General features: G+C 38.9%; 2 protein-coding genes and 1 non-coding gene across 4 annotated transcripts in view; 2 read left to right on the forward strand and 1 right to left on the reverse strand.

Annotated features, from left to right (window-relative positions):
- LOC129718770 (protein unc-80 homolog) overlaps positions 1-17,967 on the forward strand; it is a 64,286-nt gene extending 46,319 nt beyond the window's left edge. Inside the window, exons 14-36 of one of the 2 annotated variants that reach the window (XM_055669819.1) lie at positions 1,468-1,564; positions 1,628-1,909; positions 1,976-2,173; positions 5,311-5,656; positions 5,718-5,814; positions 5,878-6,331; positions 6,393-6,796; positions 6,854-6,998; positions 7,055-7,220; positions 7,282-7,469; positions 7,637-7,777; positions 7,845-7,965; positions 8,031-8,226; positions 9,379-9,548; positions 9,606-10,170; positions 10,234-10,794; positions 11,663-11,828; positions 11,892-12,976; positions 13,034-13,182; positions 13,244-13,775; positions 13,829-14,617; positions 14,671-14,839; positions 14,895-17,967. In XM_055669819.1, coding sequence (XP_055525794.1) covers positions 1,468-1,564; positions 1,628-1,909; positions 1,976-2,173; positions 5,311-5,656; positions 5,718-5,814; positions 5,878-6,331; positions 6,393-6,796; positions 6,854-6,998; positions 7,055-7,220; positions 7,282-7,469; positions 7,637-7,777; positions 7,845-7,965; positions 8,031-8,226; positions 9,379-9,548; positions 9,606-10,170; positions 10,234-10,794; positions 11,663-11,828; positions 11,892-12,976; positions 13,034-13,182; positions 13,244-13,775; positions 13,829-14,617; positions 14,671-14,839; positions 14,895-15,820 — 7,947 coding nt within the window. In that variant the 3' untranslated portion in view covers positions 15,821-17,967. The remainder of the gene's footprint in view (positions 1-1,467; positions 1,565-1,627; positions 1,910-1,975; positions 2,174-5,310; positions 5,657-5,717; positions 5,815-5,877; positions 6,332-6,392; positions 6,797-6,853; positions 6,999-7,054; positions 7,221-7,281; positions 7,470-7,636; positions 7,778-7,844; positions 7,966-8,030; positions 8,227-9,378; positions 9,549-9,605; positions 10,171-10,233; positions 10,795-11,662; positions 11,829-11,891; positions 12,977-13,033; positions 13,183-13,243; positions 13,776-13,828; positions 14,618-14,670; positions 14,840-14,894) is intronic. The other variant, XM_055669820.1, reaches the window with a different exon arrangement.
- Trnat-cgu (transfer RNA threonine (anticodon CGU)) lies at positions 9,245-9,316 on the forward strand. Its single transcript has one exon. It is a non-coding gene; the product is annotated as a tRNA-Thr (tRNA).
- A 43-nt stretch (positions 17,968-18,010) lies between the features above and the next one.
- On the reverse strand, positions 18,011-19,571 carry LOC129718771 (vacuolar protein sorting-associated protein 72 homolog). The gene is made up of 4 exons (XM_055669821.1): positions 19,310-19,571; positions 18,816-19,243; positions 18,566-18,758; positions 18,011-18,495 (listed from the first exon to the last, which is right to left on the reverse strand). The coding sequence occupies exons 1-4, from the start codon at positions 19,441-19,443 to the stop codon at positions 18,081-18,083; spliced, it is 1,170 nt and encodes a 389-aa protein (XP_055525796.1). The 5' UTR covers positions 19,444-19,571; the 3' UTR covers positions 18,011-18,080.
- Positions 19,572-25,204: the final 5,633 nt, after the last annotated feature.

Here is a 25,204-nt window from a genome sequence, read left to right on the forward strand (position 1 = left end):
ACGAGGAGTCGACTGCCCAGTAGGGTGGGACAAAAAATAAATGTTAGCTCCCATGCACTTTTCGTGTTCCTTATGGGTCCCATAACAGCTGTGTAACTTTTCAAATCGCTCGGTGAAACGCCCAATTTGCGCTCGATTTTTAAAGTTTCCATACGATTTTATACGGGAAAATCCACTTTTTCAATACTTATTCTCTAGAGATGTCCAGTTGGCTGCTAAAAATATATCAATACATGATATTTGTAGGAAATTTTCCTGGGAAAAACTTTTCTGAAGACCGTAAGACGCTACAATGCTTGTAGAAACAGCTATTGACCCCGACCTGATTGAATGTCTGACGGACGGCTCACCATTGAAATTTTCCAGCAACACTGATACAGCATGCTGCTATTGCAAACTTGCTTAAGTATGAGAAATAAATTCGCGTGGAATTAATTTTCAAAGTGTGATTTTTGCTCATAGTATCTTCGGGGAAGCCTCCAAGATAAATTTAAGCGATATCATTTCTTATCACATGGTTGAATTTGCAACAGCAGCATGCTGCAGCAGTATTGCTAGTAAAATTCAATGGTGAGCCGTTCGTCAGATATTCATTCAGTCTGGGGTGAATATCTTTTTCACAAGCAAAGCAGCGCCTTGCGGTATTCAGTAGAGTTTTTCCCAGGAAAATTTCCTATAAATATCATGTATTGATATAGTTTTAGGAGCCAACTGGACATCTCTATAGAAAAAGTTTTGAAAACGTGGTTTTTCCCGTATAAAATCGTATGGAAGCTTTAAAAATCGGGCGCAAATCGGGCGTTTCACCGATCGATCTGAAAAGTTACACAGTTGTTATAGGACCCATAAGGAACACGAAAAGTGCATGGGAGCGAAAAATAACACCATCGCTTTTTTCCCATATAACCGTGTCCCAGTCTACTGGGCCTTCGCCGTTAGGATTATTCGTGAGGATTTGAGCCCACTTGTCAAAAAGGGAAATAATCTTACAATAATTACAAATTATTTAAAAGCTTCTAATGTTTCTTCATCAGTATATGCCATTTAAGTGAAACAAACCATGTAGCATGCTTTAAAATCATTTTCAGCGTTTCATTCTGAACAAGTTGACCAGATCGGAACAGCATACAGTCAAAAATTTGATTGTAAATCACAAGTTTATTTTTAAACAACATCTCTTTAACATTTGAAGCACATTGCTCGTATATTGTCCATTTGCTCTTTCAAAATGAGGTTTAAGAAAGTTGAAATATGCACAGAGAAAGACGTCATAGCACTCGCCATCTTTCAGTAAAATTCGATAAAATTATTGAGAATAATCACTGCCCATAATTGAAGAATGGGCTAGCCATTTTTACCAAAATCGAGAAAACAGTTTCTTGTGTTTACTATCATCGGTGTAACATACTAAAAAAAATCTCTAACTTGACTTCCAAGTGAAACAAAAACTGACCACTTATTTCACAGGGTTCGATAGACAGTCAGTTGGATGCTCTGAGTATTGGAGGAAGTACGGGAATATTTAAAAGTCAAATGTTACGATCCCACACTGACTCGCACATTGGTAGGTTCGATTAAATTATGTATGTCTTGTTTCGATTCTTTATAATATTTTTCGATACAACAGGGTATAATAGCGGAGCCGACGAAACCGAGGCTCCCGGATCCAGTTTCTATATAACCAAAGAGGGCAGCATCGATTATGAAATAGTTCTCCTAGCAGTACACTGCGTTTTTAAACGCGATTCCAACATTTGCACATTGCGGGTTTTGGAAACGGGTTTAAATATATGTGAGTTACTGCTAGACTCGGGCGTGTTGAAGTTAGGAGAACACGCGCACACACTGTCTATGGGTATCGTCAAAAGAGCGCTACTACATTTGGGTTGTCCACATGGTTGCAACGATGGCAAGTCCACAAATTACCTCTCTACCGAGGATTGCATCTTAGTTCATCGTTAAATATTGTTTGCAGGTAATCGAGTACCACCCGCGGAAGTATTACGCACAGCTTGTCATTCTATACTATCACGACTGCTACGGCAAGCCTCCAAGCTGTCCAAGGCTTATCTGAGAAATATGATAAGGACTACGCAACTGCACGAGTTGATTGAATTCTTCCATGCCTTTGTTGGTTTTTGTGTTGATCCTAGCTCCCTATTATCGCCTCTTAGTAAGTACAAGCATCGAACATTACTACAATACCACACTTCGATTACCAGAAAAATATCATAGGGTTCATTGTGATTCACATACCAAGTTATGCAACCATTTTCTGTTGAGAAATTAACTTTTGTTATATTGTTGGAGATTATTTTTAATCGAAATTGACATTTCAACTACCGAACCAGTAAAAAAAATCATTTCGTTTTGTTGTAAACAGCATGATTCGCTTGTAGAGGTCAACGTTCACCGTTCTGTTTCAAGGTTTGATACCCAAATATTATTATGCTCCTGTTTATATTTGTTCATCATTTCCTCTTTTTCGAAGTTGACAAGCCACCCACCTTATTTTAAGGGTGTTGCATATTGTTTTTCCACCGTTTTTCTCCCTCGTTAATAGAATGTCTGCTTTCTTACAAACATTGGCCTGTTTATATCAAGGCGTTCCGTAATCGCGTGTGAGGACACCAAAACTGAATTCTCATTCTCCGATTAGTGTGTTCTGCCAAATGTTGTGGCATTTGACCAATGTATGCAACATTCCACAAATGTCGAGAAATAGATTTCAGTGACTTCCACGACATCTGATAATGATAGTAATTGAAATCTGGCGTACCAATAAAGCGTTTTTCGAGCGTATAATTTAAACCATTTATTCTCTCTTGTACCACGACTTTCTCTATTAGGAGTAGTAACCATATTTCTTACTAAGGTATGCGTTTAGATATGAAATTCCAGTCAAAAATGTCTGTGAGGACCACTTCCATTATATTTATGTTGTTCGTTACACATTTTGTTTTGATTCAAATTTGCTAACCAAATTTCGATCTGCTGTTTATAAATCTGAGTAGCTAATTATATGATCCAAAAGCGAATTTTCAATTTCAACACGACGTCTAGAAAGCGTCTAGGTATAGAATTCTACTCTACTGAGGAATAAAATTTGGTAATTTTAAAAATATCGCCGAATTGCAACTATTTTGTTAATGCAGATTGCAGTTCCGTCTCAGTCTTAATAATTACTTAGCTTGAAGAGTTATTACTATAATAATATAAAATTCAGTGTTTCATAAGGAAATGATCCCTTCTTCTCCAGGTGTTAGATTTATCACTATTGTTCAATTGGATCGTTATTTGATATGTTGTTATTACATGGATAAATATTAATGGAGATTAATATTGTGTGATGGAGTTTACTTTAACTTACAAATTCGGGAAAAAATATATTGGAGTATAATATAATACAGAGCACTCAAATTTCAAATTGTCAATTGATCAACCACTTTTCAAATGCAGTTTTTGGCAAACAATATCCTTCTGCCTATTATTTTAAAAGAGATTTCTGTTTTTATTAAAAGAGATTTCTATTCTTTAATAAACGGTGTCCCACATCAAATCGCATAACAGAAAAAACGCTGTATAAAATTACCTAGTTGAGCGATCCTTCTCAATTTTTCAAACAATAAAATATAACCTATTAGTAAGCTTTCAGCATATCTTTTTCATTCAACTGCAATATCATAAAGGTAAGCTCGCACCCTACTCTTAGCTACACTCATTAGGTTCTGTAAACATCTGATTGCTCCGAACTCCGTTCGACAAATCATGTATTTCTTGGCAAACTCTGAAAGTTTATGCTTCCTTATTTCCTCCGGAACATCAAATTTGTGCTGGGCAGGCTCCGGAAGCTGTCGGAAGTCTATCTTGACGTAAGTCCCGTAATTCATTACGAGACAATGAGGCTTCATTAGCATCTAAGTGTACAGTTTCCGGGCCCGCGACTTTCACACCGTATTTTGCCGTTCGTCGCGATTTGGAGCCTTCCGCATTTTGTACGTATGTAGTCCCTCTCGGCCATTGGCTCTCTGAACGAAAAACTTGGACAGATTCCAGTTTTTAGCCACATCCCTGACCGAAGTATTGGGATTCCGCTTAAACGCTTCCAAGACACGTTTGTGATTCTGATCACTAATAGAACATTCATTCTGACCGTATTTCACCTTCCGTTCGATAAACAGAGGTCCGTAGTAACGTTTAATCACATGACTTACCATTGACTGCACGATTCCGAATTGTTTTTCGGATGTCCCGCCGAAAGAGTTTAGGATTTTCCAAGTGCTTGAACAAAATTGATTCGCGTCGTTGCTTTTCGGGTGACACCATTTTTTTCAATTTTGGAGAAAGTGACAGCGATAAAAATACAATGTAAACAATACACATTTACTACTCTACACAAATTTTCAAGAGAAATGCAATTTAATGTGAGACACCCTTCAAGTTTTCAAAAGCGACATAACAATCATGTTTACCGCAAATTAATTTGAAATCCTACCATAAATCAATGAACTTCCGTGTTCATAAGAATAACCTCGATATCGTTTGACCGAAGAATGACGAAACTCATTTTAAAAAAAAACAAAAAATCAAAAAATCAAGTCACAAGAGCTCAATTTCGTTAAATTGATGATCCGGTTTACATTCAAGGGTTCAGGTAACGAATCATTTTTGCTTATTGTCAGTTCAATTTTTGTTGAGCCTAATTTTACTCATTTGTTTTCTTTTTTTTGGTCAACTTTTGTCATGCCTATTGGGTGAAATTTTATTGCAACTTCGTACTTTTTACATGAGCCCACGTATTGTTATAGTTGTATTTCACGACCAAGTTAAGGTTTATTTTTTTAATGATACTAAAAGCATGTTCTCTATAAGTTATTTGAGATCGTGTATAGCTTACAATCCAATTTGAATGACTCGGCTGCACACAGTTAATGATTAAATTGAACATTTGCAGTTTTATTGTATTTTATTAATGTTCCGACTTTTGTGAAACGATATTCTTTAAAAAAAAATTTGTGGTTAAAATATGTGATTTTTACGATCGCGATTTAACCGAGAAATATTATAGATTACAGGTTTCCGGCCTGTCAGAAATCATATGACTAACAAAGCAAAATATCTTCTCATTACTTACTTCATTAATCAACTATAATGGTATGCAATGGTTATGGTCCATCACTAATTGGTATGAAGAATAATTGATCACAAAATAAAAATGCATAACGTTACTTTCACAATTTTCCACACCAACACCCGTAAGCTTGTAAAGTAGTTGCTTGCACGTATACGTGTTTCATCTATCACATTCAGACCTTAAGAGACCATCTGCCATAAAATCGTTGACCCCTGACTTTGGCGGTATATCAGGCGGCCAGGGTGGATACGCAACCAACTTTGGTAGCGGCCTTAGCGGAGGTGCTGAGAGTCAGGTTATTGCGGCGGTCTTCAAAACTTTAGTTAGCAGGTTCGTGGATGCCCTAAAGGACCTTAAGGGGCAGGAAAATGTTGCTCTATACTGCGATGTTCGCCAGCTCGTGACATACGTCAAGGGTGCCCACGGAGGACCGTTTAGGCGGGTGGCCTTGAGCGGAATACTGGCCGTTACACCACGACCACACAAGCAAGCCCCCAATATGCAAACAACTCGTGTCATCAGGTGCGAAACCATACAATTTGTTCAATCCCGATTATGGTTAACCAAATTTATCCATTTACAGGCATATCCCTGCAAATGACATTCAATCATATCAACAAGACGAAAAGAATCAACGAAAACTGTTATTTAAGAAAAAAAGCACATCATCCACATGTGCCGTAAGTAAACTGGATGTTGTTTTGATGTTGGATGTTAAATAAATAACTCGCATAAATACGCAGTTTGTACCGCTGTTATTACAGAGCCTATTGGAGACCGAAGGATTAGAGGAACATTGTCGGATTAGCCAGAGCCCGCTAAGTAATATTCGCCGGAAGGGTGCGCCACCTAGACCTACCTTAACGCCAAGACACAGCGAAAGAGCGTTACTATCGGATTCAACTTCAAGTTCCGAACGCAACTCTGTTGGACGACTTAGCGGAATAGTTCGCTGGTTTCGAGGTTCAAAAGACAGAGAATCTATTGATTTAGAATCGGGTCCAATTGGTAGTTCGGAGATAACGACTTCTTTCATGCGGAAAGGGTCACTGAACTTTCAGGCACGTGCTCGCGCTACCGAAGGAATTGGACGTTCGATTCAACGGGCCCGCAGACGCGTCGAACGCCGATTAAATCGCTTTGGAATTGGCAAAGGGAAAAAGAAGATGGGTGGAACAGAGGATGTATCTGGAAGCTGTAAGTTTCAACTAAATATTTATTCATAAAATTTTACTGTTCTGATTTTCATGGCTTACAGACTTTAGTCGCCGAAGTTCTTTCGATACTGCCGAAGGTCCTCGTGAATCGGAGGTGGTTGTTTTGAAGGAACGGCGCCTAATACCAATGAATCCAGTTCGTGAAGGGATGGCTAGATTTTCTTTCTTGCTGGAGACATGTGCTCCTGGATCGATTCCCGATCCACCGTTGATTGCTGCTTTGCTTGATCTACCCCAAGCACCAATTGTTGCACGTGCTGCTCTCCTTATGGAGTGCGCTCATTTTGTTCATTTGTGTAACCGCGGCCAGTGGCCTAGTTGGATGAAACAGAACATCCCATCATTTAGACCTTCCGGCCCTGCGCTAGGAAATCGTACGTCTCTGGCTGCCGGAGTTCGCCGAATTCATATACTGCAACGAGCTGCAGGAAAGATGTTTCATCAGGTTTATTCACTTTTTGTGAATCGCTCGACAATTTGTATAAACTTTTATATATTTTAGTGGGGTGAAGCATTGGGATTTAGGCTGGATGACATGCTGAACAACGAAAAGAAGACATTTGATCAAATTTCCGCCAACTTATCGGATCTAGACAAACAAAAACAACTGTTGCAGCAAGATGAAGAAGAAGATTTCCTCGATGAAAGTAATGTCAATCATAAGTAAACAATCAAATTCAAATTTAAACTATTCGCTTTTTAGTGAGCGTGAATCCGCACGGAAATGACTGTCCTCCGGCATTAAAGTTGGTGGCGTGTATGTTGCTCATGGAAATTACCGGTTTCCTGAGAGAAACGTACCAAACACTACCGAAAATATCCAGACTGTCAACCAAAGAAAAACAAGTTCCGTGGGATAAAGTGTGCCGGTAAGATCTGATGCAAATGACACGCACTTTTCAAAATAAATGCAAATAGGGTTTTTCATAGTGAAACAAATCGTCGCTGGTCTATGGCATTGAGTTCAATGGGACACTCGCAAACTTCTGCCCAAAGCTTGCAGTCGATCGCTGGTCAAGCTGAACGCAAAATATCGTTCGTTCTCCAGGAGCCGGACAATGAGTCCGAAGGTAGTAGCAACACAACATTAACAATACAAGGCGAGGAAGTCGTACAACGTAAGTTTAAAGCATCTAGAGCAGCTAGAATGTTTTCCCTATGCAAACACTATGTACTACACCCTCACCGAACTATTGAATTGAATTTTTGTTGACCGCATGATTGTCAACCTTGATCATCCTGTAAAATAATTGGGTAACTTTGTATGTCTCCCCCCTCTTCCAAGAAGCCCAAAAGCGATCCATCACTACTACGAGAAACTTCCTTTTAAGACGTGGAACTTCCACAACTCCTGCTGGCGGCTCTTTCAAACGACGGTCTTTGAAACTGAGGCGTGGTGCCAAGGATTTAAAGGATAATGATGATTGTAATATCTTTTATGCGTGCTGTTATGGCATTTGCAAACAAGGTTATTTACGAGTTTTATTTTTTAGATCCCGTTCGACGGACAGATTCCATACAGTCCCGCCGAAAGGTGTCATCTTTGTCCGACCGCAGTGACAACTCTGAACCAGGACAAGTCAGTGGCGGCGAAGAATCACCGGGCATTTTGAGGTAGGGAATTATGAACTATGAACTATGTAAATGCATAAATGACCGACGAATTATTTATTCATTAGTGATGATCAACCACCGGAATCGCCTTGTGATTCCAACGATTCCGATGAAACAGCGAAAAATCTTCCGTGGTTGCGTTCTGTTACGGCGTTCTTAAACTCTTTCAACTACTATTGTGATCATCAAAACTTCTGTCATCCGTATTGCTATCGGAGACACATGCGAGGAGCGACTCGTCTGGTGAAGGCCGTTCGAAAGGTAAATATTATTAACCATCATGTTTAATTTTAAAGAAAAGATCAAAAGATACAGGAAGCATCTAGTTAATCTGGTGGAAAAATTTACCATTACCTCATTCTGTGTATTTCACTGTAAAAGCTAACTTTGCAATTATTGGCTGACCACAGATTTTAGTACACAAAACAATTTTGCGGTTCTAAGCGCATATTTTGTCTCAACGCTCTAGCAAAAGGAATTCTCCCCTGCTTTTTACTCTGTCGATATTTTTATTTGCTGTTCATTCCAATTCCAATTAGTTTGCTCAATGAACTGGTCATGTTTTAGTGCAAATACATTAAACATTCCATGCACTTTTCATTATTTTAAAATAAGCAAAATATCAAGCAAGTAAATCCAGACAAATCAGAGAGAACCAGTTTGAGATTGCTTCCGTCATTTGTAATATACTTTTTCGATTATGTCTAAAACAACTTCCATTTTAGAAGCAAAAAGAATCAAATTTCGTCGTAAAATTCTCGGATTCAAACTTTATAATGTATAGTATTGCTTTGTTTCCACTTTGTTACAACGAATGATTATAATAGATGTGTGAGATTACATTTTCAATCATTTCTAAACAAGTAGAATAATATATATGCAAAAAATATAGACAGCAATTTGAAAAATGACTAATTCAGTATGACAGCATTCACAATTTGTGCACGCCATTTGCCCATAGTGCGTTACATATAAAAGATGTTGCATACAACACATTTTCGTTGTATACAAGTCCTTTACTATTCCATTATAATCCATATGATCAACAGATATTGAGGCGTCTTTGCATTGGAAATTGAATTGCATAAATAAAAAAAACATTGCAAAATGATGCATTTATTTGTTATGATTATCTTTTTTTCCAATATCGATACATTTGAGAAAATATTGAATACATATTCGAAATGAGGCATTAAATCACATACCTACTAATACGAGATAGGCGCATGCGCACCTACAGTTAGTTTCATATAGCACTCTAAACGCCCCTTCGTCGTCAGCCTCTTTAGCTCAGTGGTAGAGCGCTGGTCTCGTAAACCAGCGGTCGTGAGTTCAATCCTCACAGGAGGCACACACCCGGGTTCATCGTGTGTAGATACTTTTTTTAACACAATTACATTTTATTTTTCTTAGATTTATGGTGAGGAATTCGGCTTATTACCGATGGCATTCAATAGCATGGCAGATTCTGGCAAGAATAATACGCGCCGAGATCGCCCTAAGCAAGGACGCAAAGTATCCGATCAAAGCTCTTCACTAACGTCGCCTTCGCGACGAAAGGATAGTATTACCAAGCGTGACAGGTTTAACATCAGTTCTTGTGTTATGATGACCTTTATCGAAAATTAAATTCATTGCAGAATAATTCAAGACGACTCAGAACCCAATACTTCGCAATACTCTCAACGAATAGATGAAAACAAAAAAATGCAGGAACCAGCACTGATCTTGAAATATTTGAAAAATCATGTCCGTGATATGTTTCACGTGCCGATTTGCACTCTTGTCAAGGGTGCCGCAGTCTTAACAGAAGAACAATTTATAGACATTACTCCCGTGGCATGGGAACTTCTTCTCGAATCAAATCAGGAAGTGTCCGCTGCGTCTGCAGCCCTGTTTATTTTGGCTTCAGTGAAGGCTCCTACCACGGCGTCAGAGCTAATGCAACGAGCCTTGAAGCATAAGAATCCTAACATCCGAATTGAAGCGATGCTACGTTATCAGGTGCTTTGGAAGAATCGTTTTCAGGTGTGGCCTAGAATGGAGGAGGGAGCTCATTTGTCTTTCAAGGTACCACCACCTGGAATAGAATTTACTCTTCCTTCCCCTAAAATTGGCATAGAAAGTTTGCCTGTTGTTGATCCTCCCTGGAGCCCCCGACAGCAGAACAAAGATATGGAAGTTACTCTCAACCAGGAAAGACATGTAATTTTTAGGAAACAATTGAGTACAAGAAATATTTACAAATTACTTTTTACCGTTTGGCAGCGATCTTTAGTGACAGCAACAAAAACACGCAAAAAGCAGCAAACTGAAGCCATCCGCCACGCCATTCAACAACAGGAAGACAAACAACGTTCTGAAAGGCAAAGCTTCCTTATAACAACAATCCCACTGACACAGCAGGCAGCATACGAGCCAGGCCTCGATCACGGCCCTGGCGAGGATCATATCGAAGAGGAAGAGGATGGTGCCCGATCAGCGATTCATATGCACGCCGCCCACTCTGTCTTCCCCTCGTGCTTGTGTTCCTCGGTAATGCAAATCGTTGCCTGTCTCGATGATGCCGCTGTGAACGCAGACGGCTGCTCGGTTTATGAGACGGCTTATCAGGTAATCTGGGTTTGTTTGGTGGAGGACTCCGCCCTCTTTTTACGCTACGTTCTCGAGAGACTGACCAGGGATCATCAGGACCAAATGTTCAAGCTGTTGAGACATTTAATCAGATTCGTGCCCAGGTTACCGCAACAAGCAGCGTTTGCCCTATACAACTACATCATTGGATACGTTATGTTCTACGTGCGTTCCACACACGAATGCAGCCAGCAGGTACGATACACTAGCATGCTATAGTGATGGTGTGAAGCACAAACTGCATTCATGATAACCAACATGTTGTGAGTTCAAATCCTAATTTTATTAATAGTCTCTTAGTATCTTAAGATCATAAAAATAAAATACACCAAGTTCAATTTCCCTTGAAAAACACCACACTCCCATTTACATCACATTAATGATTACCGAAACAATTACCAAAGGTAGTCATCATCAAAAATGGGTAAATTCAAGTGAGTAGTATAAGGGTGAGAACGATCATTCCAATCATGAATATCATTCTCAATTTACTACTGTACATTACTTTTTTGTTGATTTTAGTTGATTTAGATTTCATAGAACTTTGTTCAAGTTATGATATCATCTTTCAATTTTCCAAAATAGGGAATTTTTCATGTATTTTCGCCATTTTTGTAACAACCCCCTTCAACATATCACGTTTAACTTTTTACATTACACATTAGATGATGTCGTACAGACATACTATTTGAACATAAAAAAACGTGGCAGACGACAAAAAAAACGATAACTATTAAAAATTTACTAATTAAAGAGCAGAAAAATTGGTTCCTCAAAAATGACAGTTTTTAAAACAAAAATGATTTCATTCAAAATTTCCTGATCCCTAGATTGTTTCAAAAACAAAAAAGAAATTCCAGATTTTTCATGTTGCTAAACTATCTTTGTAGTTACTACTCCGCTAAATATCCAATATAAAAAAGTATAAATGATTTTTTTTGTGATTTAATACCCCTTACCCCAAACTGATTTTCGTCATTAGTGCTCTATTTCGCTTTGAACGCCTTACACTGTCCATGAAACACTCTTATGATATTCACTAATCTATCCATCCTATCTAAAGTTGGTAGGTTCAGCTCTCTCGGTGCTATGGATGATAGTTCACAGTGTGCACGGAATCATGTTCAAGGATTTGAAGCAGATTCTTCGGAAGGAGCAATGTGACGCATCTATTATGTTAACGGCAAATGTTCCGTCAGCCAAAAAAATCGTAGTTCACGGACCAGAAGGTAAATTCATTTAATTAGGTACAGGATTGCAGAGCGCCATTTTCCAGAGCAATACATTTTCAGACGAAGGTGGAATCCCATCCCAATTTCCGGTGCAAGAAGATACCCAATTTACACAGCTTTTGACGGAGTCACTGGATTTTTTCGGAATCGATGAGAAAAAGTTCAATCAGTTTCAACTGGTAGATTACAAAACCCACCAAATACTGAATCCCAACTGGTATGTGAGGGATTTATATTTCTTCAAACGGTCGCAATATCCACAGCTGCGGTTGTTGGAGATGAAACCCGAAGAAGCATTCAACGCTTTGCAAAGGCAAGAGCTGTACAAAAAGTTTGTTGAAATCGGAAAAGTTCATCTCACTTGGGCCATTTTAAAGAATGTCGATATGGTGGTACAGCGAGTGGTGTTTCTACACGAGGAACTGATGAAGCTTCCGTCATTTCCGCGGAAAGCCTTGGAAGTTGACTTGGACTTACATCAAGGTGGCGAGCTCGGTAAAGAACTATTAGGTCTAGACGTACTGCACAAATTCATGTGGGTGCGTTTGATAGCTCGAATGTTCGAAGCAATGGCTGGCAACTTTGCCTACTCGGCGGATATCCAGTTGTTTTTGAACGTACTCTCGGGAGCTGCTCTTCTGCATTCGGAAGATTCGTGTATAATGCGCTATGTCACGGCTACATTCATCAATGCAGCATTCAATTTCAAAAATATATTTTCTACGAATGGGTATTTTATGATAATGCCAACCCTTTTGCAAGTTTATTCCCTGCATCAAACCAACAAACTGGTCACAACAACAATCGAATATGCGGTCAAACAATTCTATCTACTAAATCGAAAACCATTCATTCTGCAGATGTTTGGATCAGTTTCCGCTATATTGGACACTGATGAAGACGGTGCGTATGGCGAGGCACATAAAGTACAATCCAGTTGTTTGTTCAATCTATTGCTGAGCTTAGAAACTCCATCGCCAGATCCACTGAATATCGCGGAACTCGTTAAGGAATCCAAACCGCTTAAAGCTATTGATTTCTGTTATCATGATGAAGATGAAATGGTGACTGTTTTGGACTGCATTACCCTGTGTGTCATGGTGGTATCTTATTCTGCAGAAAGTACTAGAGGATATCAAATGTTGGTAGGTTGTTTCATCTATTACGTAATCACTCAATCCAATTGAAATATTTAATGACAGATAATTTTGGAAGCTATTCTACCATGCTACATGCAACAAATTCAATCCCCCAGTTACGTTCCTTTGGAAGGAAAATGCGAGCGTGATATTATATTACAATTGGCGGTTGCTATAAGAACAATGGTACACAACTGCGAAGGTCTTTCCAAGTACGTACACTCACCGAATGCTCTATTTTGGTTTTACTATTTCTTGATTCTATTCCCATAGGAGTTACAATGGCCCCTTCCGGAATAGTCCTGAGCACAAGGGTTCCAGCCAAAGAAACTGTTCCCGTGGTCCACCTTGCTCACCGGGTCTGGATTTTGATGAAGAATCACACTCGAAGTATGTTAGCGATGTGGGTCGTACGAAAATTATAAATGAATCCGTCGAAGATTCGGAAACTATCCGTGCTGAGTTTCGGCGTCCTCGTGATGTCTTGCTGTCCGTGGTCGGGGAATTTATAACACGCGCTTCTACTCGTTTGAATGAAATCGCACGGAAACAGGGAGAGGGAAAGCCAGTTGAGCTTCTAGATGTCAAATGTCACGTTCGTCTAGCGGAAATCGCTCACTCCCTGCTGAAGGTGTCACCCTACGATCCGGAGTCTATGGCTTGCCGTGGATTACAACGATACATGCAGTTTCTATTTCCCAAAGCTGAGTGGGCAGATGATCATGGCATGAAACCTGCACTGGTTACTATTCTGAGAAGACTGGATAAGGTGTTTTTGAAAATTTCAAAGAAAACTTCCATTCGAGTAAGTTAAATTTAGGTTAACAAAAAAGAGTTTACTAACACCCCTTGTTACAGCGCAATACCGACTGGGAAGCAGCTGCAGGGCTCTTGAAAGGGGTGTACGAGGCAATTGTCCGTTATCCACATGTGCTCCATTGGCGTGAAATGAAAGCTTTTCTCACGACAGTTCAAAACTTGATAGTAAATGAGCCAGGAAACTTTTTAGAAGGTGTATCAAGTGCTGGAGCTGCACTTATGTCGAAAAGCCCACCTCCGTTTTTCTGTTCTCAGGTTGTGCGTTTAGTTGCACTTCAAGTTGTTAGTCCTGCGGACTCATTATCATTAGGGCTGGAGCAAATATGTGGAGGAAGTGTGGAATTTCCAACTCAGGAAAAGGCCGAAAGATTTATGATGCATCTGTTAATGCCACTGTGCCTCAAAGTGTGCAGTGGAAGAAGCATTTCCGATATTGGAGAGCTAAAGCAATCAGATGTATCGTTTCTGGTCACCGCCGTTCTAAATGCAATGAGCCCCGTGGCAGGAAGAACCACTCAATCAGGTGTTCAAAGTAATCGCACAGGAGCCGATATTAGGGCCGGTTCGCTGACTTTTACTGGAAGTCGTGATGCAAAAAGACCAGCCAAAATATCAACTTCGCTCTATCAAGCCACATTTCTAGCGCTACGTGTGCTTTGCATTTGCTTCGAACCTAGACTGGCTAACGAATGGCCTCGTATTGTGCGAGTCATGCGAGACTTGGGACGGCGTAATGAAGCTGCTCCTGAGCTTTGGAGCTTTCTAGAATTTGTTGTTACCCAGAGAACACCGCTTTACATCGTGCTTATGCCATTTATTCTTCACAAGGTAATTTATAAGTCAATCAAATATACATCAATATCAAGTTACCAACTTTATAGATATCACAACCCCCGATCGGAGATCATGAGAGGCACATGCAATTTTTAATACGAGAGCGAATGCGAGGAATGCCACCAACAGGAGGCGTAAAATCGAGGGGTGCCATTTTACTTGAGCTTGCCAGAGAAATAAGAGATTTGCGGGAGGAACTGGAGGAGAAAAGATACGGTATAGCACGCTGCAATTCATACTTAATACATAATTTTCATACATAAATTTCTAGATCGAGAACCTCCACCAGCAGAATCAGCGAGACGAGAAGTTCCGAACGTATCTTTACCACAGGAACCCCCGAAACATCAGCAACGACCATCACTGATTTCCATGTTCACAGGAGGTCCTCAAGCTCCAAGTTTTTCATCCTACCAACAAGATTCGAGAAGCGGAACCGGAGTTTGTACACCTAGTGATACTCTTTCTCAGCAAACGCTTCACGCTCCTAGAGGCGAGTCTTTATCCAGCTCTACAACCACAACGAACAAAGAAATTATGATGGCCGACAGTCAGAGCGGTGATGGCATAACACTAACACCCGGGATTGTTCCAGAGGGGTCAATCATACGACAGGGTCCTTTGTCTAGCATTTTAACAGAAAGTGGAAGTTATCCTCACCTAACACACTCCATCTCGATGCAAACATCAAGCAAGGTGCAACCTCCGAAACTGCGTTTTGTCTCATCAGTAGAATTCAAAACGTCATCGGGTGAGACAGCCACCACTCCTCTCTCCCCGGATAGCTTGGCAGATGACAGCTCAGGGGAGAATCAGAAACACCGCCTACAGCGCTCAAGGGCCCAAAGCAGAAAGACTTTCCGCTGTCGTCGTGGTACAACTCGTTCCAATAATCATAGTATCGAGTCGCATCCGCCACCAACGGTGACTGCGGTTGTTGGCGGAAGTCTGCCCCATCCCGTACCAGGTGAACCGCATGAACTAATCAACAAAAATATTACAGCTATCGGAGATCTCTCGTGGGACTCCGTTTCTCAAACGTCGTCCACCTCCGGATACCGTGACAATTACAGTCTGCAAACAGGGTTACTCTCACCGGACGGTTCCCTTACCGGGGCCGCCCTAGGAGGCCGTTCGTCCTCACAGCACTCGTTGCTGATGCTTTTTGAAACCCAGGACGAAGATACATTGATTTAAGCTATTTTAGATGCATAATCGCACTTGTCTGTGTTTTAAGAACGATTTTAAACGCAAGTTTTAACCATTAACTGTAAACTTACTTGTAACAATCGTCGAGTGAGTAGAAATGAAATGTAACTAAAAACTTAACTGGTGCCATACTGCTTTTCTGTGCAAATTGATTTTACTGATTTGTTCAAACGAACGCGAACATTTCAAATAGAGCGAGATGAAAGTTTTTTTTTTGTAATACTGACATCAATTTTCATTCAATCAACAGTCACCATTTAGAATTTTTCACAAAGTAGTAACAAACTGATCATGATTGCATTGTCAGAAAGCCACTGCTAGTTCTCACTACTAACACTTAATTAATGGGCACAGGACGGCAGTACAAAACAAGGCGTAGATTATTGATGCTTTTAATGTGTGATAATAATGTTAAATCTTTCAGTTAACATCAAGGAGACATGTTTTAACAATACAAACAATTAATTTTAGGAATAGTTTTAAATGCATAACTGTTAATCTTATGATATGAATAGCGCACAAAGCAAGGCGTTGCATGTAACAACAGTATTTATTAGAAAGAGACGTAAATGAATGCCAAACTAAACGAATGCAAATTCAGAAAATTACTGGTTAACGATGATAGTTTAAGTAATGAATCCCACACGAACATTTTAATACTAGGTTTTATATCCAAATGATTCGTTGAATGAAATTACAACAATAATTACGAATACTCACTTAGTAACACTACGTTTATATTGAATGTATTTAGAGAAATGAAATATATAGTTAACTGTTACTTGTATGTAGTAGACGTTGTTGTAGGCATTGTTTAATCCATTTTGAATTGAACAGGGCAACAGATATGCAGAGATAAGCAAGCGACAGTTTGAATTGTATTTTGCCCTACGCGAAAACAAATGATTTGAGCGGACGGCCGAAGATGTTGATAAAACGATTTAAAGTAGTTTCACCAAACACACAAACAGGAATGTTAACGAGCCAAATGTTTCATCATATGATGTTAGTACATATGAGCAGATGCCAACAGAATAAATCATCGAAAATTTATGCAAACCCACAACTAATAATCACGATACTAAATGTTTGAAGCCAAAACAAAGTGAATGGTAGCAAATAAGTAGCGTTAGTAGTCTAATAATGTTCACGCATTGTATTCTCTTAACCGAGATTTTATTTTACTAGGTTTATAAATCTATAGCAAGTAAAACGAATCAGTTGAATTGATACTTTTGAAGAGTACTTAAGTTGTAGTAAAAATGCTGGCGCTCATTGGTATCAGTGTAACTAATAAGCCCATTCTGAATAAACTAAACCCCCATGCTTATGCGCTTATGTTGAAATGTTACCTGAAAAATTAATTCAATGTTCGATATTTAACTCTTTGATGCAAAGTGTTGAAAGCACCCCGTGAGTAAGCACGATTAAACATTTATTATCCACCAGACCACCACCAATAATTATTAAAGTTAATTCAATTCATTAGAAATATTAAAATTGCATGTTGCAGTGTTGCAAAATTCAATATAAAACGAATATTTAAAAATTTAAAAAAAAATGAATCAGTTAACTCTGAGCTGAACCCTTTACCGATTATCGATAAAGCAGTACGACGTTTCTATAAATAAAACAACGTACGCAGTATTATGCGAGAGCTAATTGGCTGCGTACTTTGGATTATCTAGCTTTGATGCAATCTTTTTGCATCTTCTATTACAGTGGAGAACTCTTTTCCATACTCGCAATCCATACGAATTCAAACAGTAATAATGTACCATCATAAACAACCGTGGACAACCGTAATAAGAACTGTTCGGCCCCATTAGACTTAAGATAAATTGCAACCGTAGAAGTGTGAAACCTGCACGAGCAACTGCAGCAAAAAACATTGATACCAAACCACCATATATACCAATGATAAATACACAATAACCTTTAGCATATATGGTCATGATAGTCTGAATTCAATGTGATAGAAAATAACGGTAATTGTTGATGTTACTGCATTGCGCACGATGAATATCTCGCAATAATTGTTTACGTAATGTGTTTTACATTCAAATCAGGCAACCAATTCACGCTTCCACTGTTCAAACCAACCCAACAAGAAATATAAATGTTTGTGATTACCAGCTTTCCTTCTTTTCTATTGTCAATCTCCGTTATTCGCCAATATCGCAATCTCAATGCTAAATCTATTTAATTAATCATGTTCATATATACAATAATCTTTCGTGCTTACCATTCACTGCCCTTGTGCAGTAGTAACTGAAATCATTCCCAACAGCGAACTGTTCTTGTTTAGGCTTTTCAACCGATAATCCTTAATTTTCTTACGCCACTCGAGCCATTCACTCACTTCCGGGTTGTCTGTATTTCCTCTGTCCTCTAGCTGCTGATAGTAAGCTTCGCGCAATATTTTAAACGCTTGCAAATTACGATATGGGAGTTTTGTGATTGGATCGAAGTATCGAGCTGGTAGCCTAGTTATGGCACAAACCTGACTACGCCGGTCTCGTTTCGGTACTTTTGGGAAATAGCTGCTGAACAGAGCATCATCGATGTCGTTTTCGAATGTGATAAAAGTACGCTCACATTTGCCCTTCACTTCAACTTTGGGCATGACAGATTTTCTACGCTTCTTAGTTAGCTTCTCTTTACTAAAAGTATTTCAATTAATTACAAACGAGCCTACATAAAATACCTAAATAGTGTTCAATTTTGATTTACCTTTTCTCAGTCGTTTCATCAATTTCATCTGATTCGTTCTTAAGCAATGCATCCGGTACTATATTTTTGTTAGTCTGCAAAACTTCCTCCACAAGCGGCATTGTGAGAGAACGATATCTAAGTATTGGACCAGTAAAGACCCTTTTTGTGGGCCGAGTCTTCTTTTTCTCTAACTCCATTCGTCTGAACTTTTCTGAAATAAAGTTCCAAGCTTGAGTTGGTTTTCTACAAAAAAGCTGCTTTCACTAACCTAGCGATTTGAGATTTTCTTTTTCGGTTATTTTTGCTTCCTCTAGCAACTCCTCCTGGGTAGGGATATATTCTTCAACCTTAACTACTTTAGGTTTACGCTTTTCTGCCTCAACTCGCTGTTTCATGCGACTCAAAGTAGCCGCCGATTTGGCTGCTGTTGATTTTCTAAATGATTTTCTCCCAGAATCGTGCACTGTAAATGTACTTCTGTCTCTTCTTTTCGGAGATTTTTGGCGTTCGGCTTTTACCTTGTTTTCCTTAGTCGTCTTAACGGGCGAAGTTTTCTTCACTGGCTCCTTGTAAGCTCTGCTGGTAACTTTTTTCTTACGCTTCGCGACTTCTTCCTCTTGATCAGATACAGGTTCATCATTTTCATCGATACTGAAGTCCGAATCAACAATATCGTCTTCATCTTCATTTTTCTGACTGCAATGCAAACAATTACATGCATAGGTACTATGTATTTATATTATAAGCTTAGAAATTTCCTACATATATTCCTTGTCATCAGATGTCTCCTGGAAGCCGCCATAGGAAGTTTTGTAAAACTCATCTTCTTCCTCCTCGTCGAGTAACTTGGCAATGCGATTGCCAGCATTCACACGACGCTCGCGGTTTGCTGCCATTTTAATACACAACGTTAGAATTATTTTACCAGCTTGTTTCCCAAATTTATAACGATAAATCTACACTATCCGAATTAAAAATAATGCTGCAGCGACTTCAGAGCCGATAACTATAAATCTGATTTTGACATTTACTTACACGCTCATTCTATTTCACTCTATATTAAGCAGAATTTGGAACAATTAGTGTAAAGCTAATCTACTATAGGGCTGTGAACTACTTTTAAGTTTTAAGCCTGTTAAGCGGTTAAGCCAGGCTTTAAAGGCTGTAAAGCCTGTATTACACTCTTTGTCTAATGGTCAAATATTTGACCTTCTGACATAATGGTCAAATTTATTTGACATCATGGTTGTTGTTTGTCCGTGTTTGCCCCATGTTAAAATTGGAGAGCGACAAACAATTATCTTTGAACAAATTTTTATCTGTCAAAAAGTGGTAAATATTTGACGCTTAGTCAAAGAGTGTATTACAGCCTTTACATTCTTTGACCAATGGTCAAATATTTGACCTTTTGACATAATGGTCAAATTTATTTGACATCATGACTGTTATTTGTCCGTGTTTGCTACAATATAAAATTGAAGAGTGACAAACAATTATCTTTGACCTAGGGGCAAGACATCTTTTAACGTTGACTAACGTCTACACACTTAGATAATATCATCGAGTACGGTAAAATGAATAACCGAGATTTCAACAGCTGAGATCTCGGTAAAAATCTTGGTAATAGGTCAAAATACCGAGATTCTGTAAAACCAACAATTGACAACTTGTCAAACTTTAACGAGATTCTCGGTAATATTTTACCGGGACTCGGAAATTTCAACTGACGAATTATTACGAAAATTTCGGTAAAATTTACTGATGTACGCATATTGTGATTTCTCAGATAAATACAGGAAACGATTGATTATCCGTATAATTTTATTGATTATTTTGTCAAATGATTCAACTTATTACAGCATTGGTAGAAACAGGAGAGCTGTGTTGCTTCCTGGAAATAAAACAACACCCAAATTGAGTAAGGAAAGAATTAATTGTTTTCCTTTAGTATTATACTTGCAATAAACACAAACAAGATCTGAGACATAATATTGTATACATACTCAACATTTTAGGTTAATCTGAATATTACAGATTTCTTCGAAATGATAATTAACCGCAATACCTGTTCCTTTTACATCTAAACCGAAACAAAAACAAAACTGATAGTGAAGCTTTCGTTTTTTGACATTTCTATTTTTCGGAATCTCGGTAAGAGCTTTTTTGGTTCAACGATATCTCGGTTTAATTATGTCAAGCTTCCGAGATTCGGTATTTTAGTTTACTAAACTCGGAAATTTGCTATTTTACGGATTTTTTCGGCAAACAAATTTACGGTATTCCGGTAAACACATTTGGTTACCGATTTCTCAGTAATTTTGTTACAAAACAACGGTAAACGAAATTTTTTTCAAGTAGTTTGGTATTTTACTTTACAGAGAAAACATTATGCAGTAAGGTGTGTATATCGAAGTTAGGCGCCTGAATTTAAAAATCTAGTAATTCAACCAGGGAAACCAGGGAAAAATGGTCAGGTTTTGAGCGCTTATATATCAGTCATATCTTTTTAGAATTTCGAGGTTTTGGCATCAACCGATCAGAATTTTATTTACGGGTAAATGTATGTAACAATAATAAGCAATTGTTTGAGATACAAGATGGTCTCGAAGTACGACACTGACCTAACAAGCCAATCGTCGTAGGTTCGAGTCTCGTCTCGGGAGAGACTGTTAGTGCCAGTAGGATCGTAGCGCTAGCCCCGCAATTGTCCTGTACACTAAATAGTCGGCTGCGAAGCCTGTGTGTAAATAAGAGAAGGTCCAGTTCCGAATCGGAATGTAGCACCAAGGCTTTGCTTTGAGATACACTATTGAAAAATTGATAAATAACATCGATTGTCTAATTCATACCGAGCAACCAATCATCACCTCTCTTCACAAGCACAGTCGACACTAACGGATACAACCGATCTGACTTTGTAAATGATTTTTTGTTGTTGTTGTTGTTTACTCAAGGTCGCTTTTGACGTTGACTAGGCGCCTGAATTTAAATTTATTTATTTTTTTTTTTAGTCATTTATAATCAGGTTTTTGAGGTTTTGGCATCAATCGATCAGAAATTCTTTTACGTTTGAATTTATGTAACAAAAACAAACTATTGTTTGAGATACACTATTGAAAAATTGGTTATTAATATCGATTGTCTAAATTATACCTCGCAGCCAATCACTACCTCTCTTCCCAAGCACAGTCGACACTAACGGATTTTTTTTTCTTGTATGGACTTCCTCACTGCGACCAGAATCGTAGATCTATTGTAAGATATGCCCGGGTGTCTGCTGTATCCCGCACTTCTGTTAATAGCAATACCGCTATTGAGCATTGGCATGCTTATTATTATTGGTCATCAGTGCTTGTGTGTAATGTGATACTCTTCCTTACACGCTTATTGTTCTACTATACCAATACTCGTTCCTCTTGCCAAATATCACCAATTATAATTCCCTGGAGAAGTTTCGTCGTGCGTCCTTCTGGCCAGTTTTATTGATAAGAAGGACCTATTTTTTGTTAAGAGGAAGTCACGCAAAGGTATTGTAGATTGCAGCCTAAAGGAAGGGTAAGTGGTGGGGAGCCTGAGAATAAACCCATGCTTAAAAGTCCTTTTTGGCATCGGATGGCCTGGTTCTACTAAGAATCGAACCCACGACCATCCGCTTGACAAAGCGGACTCTGTTACCTTGCGGCTACGCAGCTCCCTACACTAACGGATACAATCGATCTGACTTTGTTGTTATTGTTGTTGTCACTTTCTGTTTCCGATGCTCATTTACGTTCCTTGTCATTCTCTTTTCTACTTAGCCTCTCCATCTTTCCAACTAACTGACGAAGCCTTGGTATAAAAGGTACCGTTCGAACATTTCACCCCATCAGTTTCATTACTAAACCGTACTGGTTACATACGAACGCTAGGTGTTAGCAGCTGAAAGGAGGAAAGACAGAATAGTACCGGTCATCTCGTGCCAGTTTCACCCGTAATGCTGGTGGCTGTTAGTAGTACATGGTTACTGCAAAATACTAAAATGGCTGGAATTCTGGACGGACTAACCAGTAAACAAGAATAATCGGCAACTGGCACCTTTTGGTGCCTCGAAGTTTTGTAAAAGAAGCGTTGCAACTCTCTCTACTATTACTTGTTTTAATATAAAGCCCTATTTAGAGATCCAAGCGAAGTGAAAATCTCATACAAAATGTTCATTTTTTCACGCTCGTGAAAAATGCAACCGGTAAAAATTTCACTTCGCTTGGAACTGTCAACAAATTCGATCCAGCGAAATCGAAGGTTGTGGATCTCATTTTTTTCACTTGGGTTTACTTTTTTCACGCATGCAAACGCTAGTGAAAAAGCAGCAGCAATCGAAAATTTGCGTGCGTTTATATTCTGTCAGTTGCAGCCAGTTTTCACTTCACTCGGAGTGTGAACACCTGAATTTTGCTTCACTTAAACTGTAAACTGTAGGCTGGTGAAATACCTGCGTGTTCCACAAACGGGTTTTCACGACAGATTTCCCAAGCGAAAATTTCCGTTTTTTCACATGTCAAATTTTTCACTTCGCTTTGAACTGTAAACTATGCTTAATATAAGAATTCGGTAGTCAACGTCATGCGGTCGTGTCTTGATTACCACCCTCCTACTATTTGTTCCTGATATTTTTAGAGCTATGTTGTAACTTACGAACCAGAGACAAACTGGAGATAACTTGTAATAAAGGCGGAGTCTTACAAGTTGTAAGGCTCCGCCTTTATTTCATGTTTCTTCCTGTCTCTGGTTCGTAATGCGAATGCACAACATATTAATTTCATTTCATGTTGGCAGCCGACGGAGCCGCGACGATAGAGCTCTCGCACACGCAGTATTATACCTAACACGTACAGATTTGCGTTTTTGAAGACAATCGAATTCTTCTTTTTATCGGTTGCGTATTGTACATATGCAGTTATTTTGTACGTGGCGGATGAAGGCAGATAGCGGACAAGCAACAGTATAACATCACGGTGTTGCGTGTTACTGTGCAAAGAATTTTGACACGTGCTTTGTGTTTTATGTATAATTCATTCCATGACTGTATCGACACCACACGAACGTTGGATGCTGATCGTGACGGAGAAAGAAAAGCCGGGTTTCAATTTCTGGCTGATCGCGCTGGACACGTTGATACTTAAGCACCTCTGGTGGCTGTTATGGTGTTTTAGGTAGCTGCAGAATTATTGGAAATGGCAGGCTATTCTACTACAGAAAACGGGAGAACTAGAATCAGCGGCGAATGGTTATCCGAAATGATGATAAACGAACAATGACAAGTTTGATCTTTTATCATCATTTCATTTGTGTTTGTGTGTCATTGGTGTTGCTACTGTTGTGAAATATAATAGCACCTCTTGGTGCTCTACAATTATGCGATTGGAGTAGTTAAGATTTTTCATCATGCATCCAGCATTTGCAAGCCAAGAAAAATTTAACGATGCCTCAAGAACGTGTTGGTGGCCCTGAGAAGGGCCAGTTGTAATTTATACTTGTTCTCGTGCTGGATGGCAGCAGATAACGTTTTCTTCTTCCAAGCCGCGCAACACGACACAATACATGTTATTTTGTTGCCCTTATGAGAGTTCTATCGGTCCGGCTCGACAGAATGTCCACAAGAAATCATTTTTGTACATCCGTGTTACGAAACTGAGGAAAAACTGAAGGAACTGAAAATAAAGGCGGGGCTTATCAAACGATCGCTCTGAGCCAGAATGAATGAGATGTATTTTTTGTACATTAGTATTACGACATACGAAATAAAAATTTTCGTACGTTGTAGAATGGTATATCTGGAAATAATTAAGTCACACCTTTTTTTCCACAACTAGGCTGACCAGATTTTCTCGGGATAAAAACGGGACAAATGGGTTCAAAAAACGGGACACAAGATATAATTGATTTTTGAAAAATTTTACCAACCGAAGCATGCAAACGATTATTCATTGCTTTGATGAACCTACCCGATGCTGTACAATACTTAGCGTTTGATGAAATTTAGCGTAGAAGAGTGTAAAAGAGTTTTGATTTTTGCAATAAGTTTCTGAAATTTGTTACAAGGATGATCGGAAATTTGACTAACAATTACCATGGTCTCAACCAGGCTTCGAAATGGTCACGGTAAAACCACTTTTCACTGCGATAATCGTCTTCTTCTTCCTCTGACGCTACCAAGGCTCGCTGTCTGAATACATTCTTAAACAAACATGTCAAATGAGTATCGCCATCACGACGTTATTTTCCTCAAACGTATTTTGACATTTTTTCTGGTAATGAGAATTACGCACGTTGAGTGCGTGTATTCTGGAAATTATTTATATCATTGATCTTGTAATAATATTTTATTATAATGAAAATATAATCAAATGAAAATGCAGACCGTTTACAAGCCTGGTCTCAACTATCAATCGCGACTTTTTTGTCAGTTCACTATAGGTGTCCTTTTCAGTGGTGCGGTACTATCAGGAAGGCACAAAACGTACTCAGTAATAATAGAAAAATCCTGGCTGCTTGGAAACTTATTTTCCATATAGGAAAATTTCAATGCAAAACCCTATTTAAGAATTTTTCAAGGAGCCTCCGAAAACGGTACAAAATGGCAAAAAGACGGGACGGTTCAAAATAGTCGAAAAAACGGTA

Source organism: Wyeomyia smithii, chromosome 1 (genome assembly GCF_029784165.1).
Source record: "Wyeomyia smithii strain HCP4-BCI-WySm-NY-G18 chromosome 1, ASM2978416v1, whole genome shotgun sequence".
NCBI lineage: Eukaryota > Metazoa > Arthropoda > Insecta > Diptera > Culicidae > Wyeomyia > Wyeomyia smithii.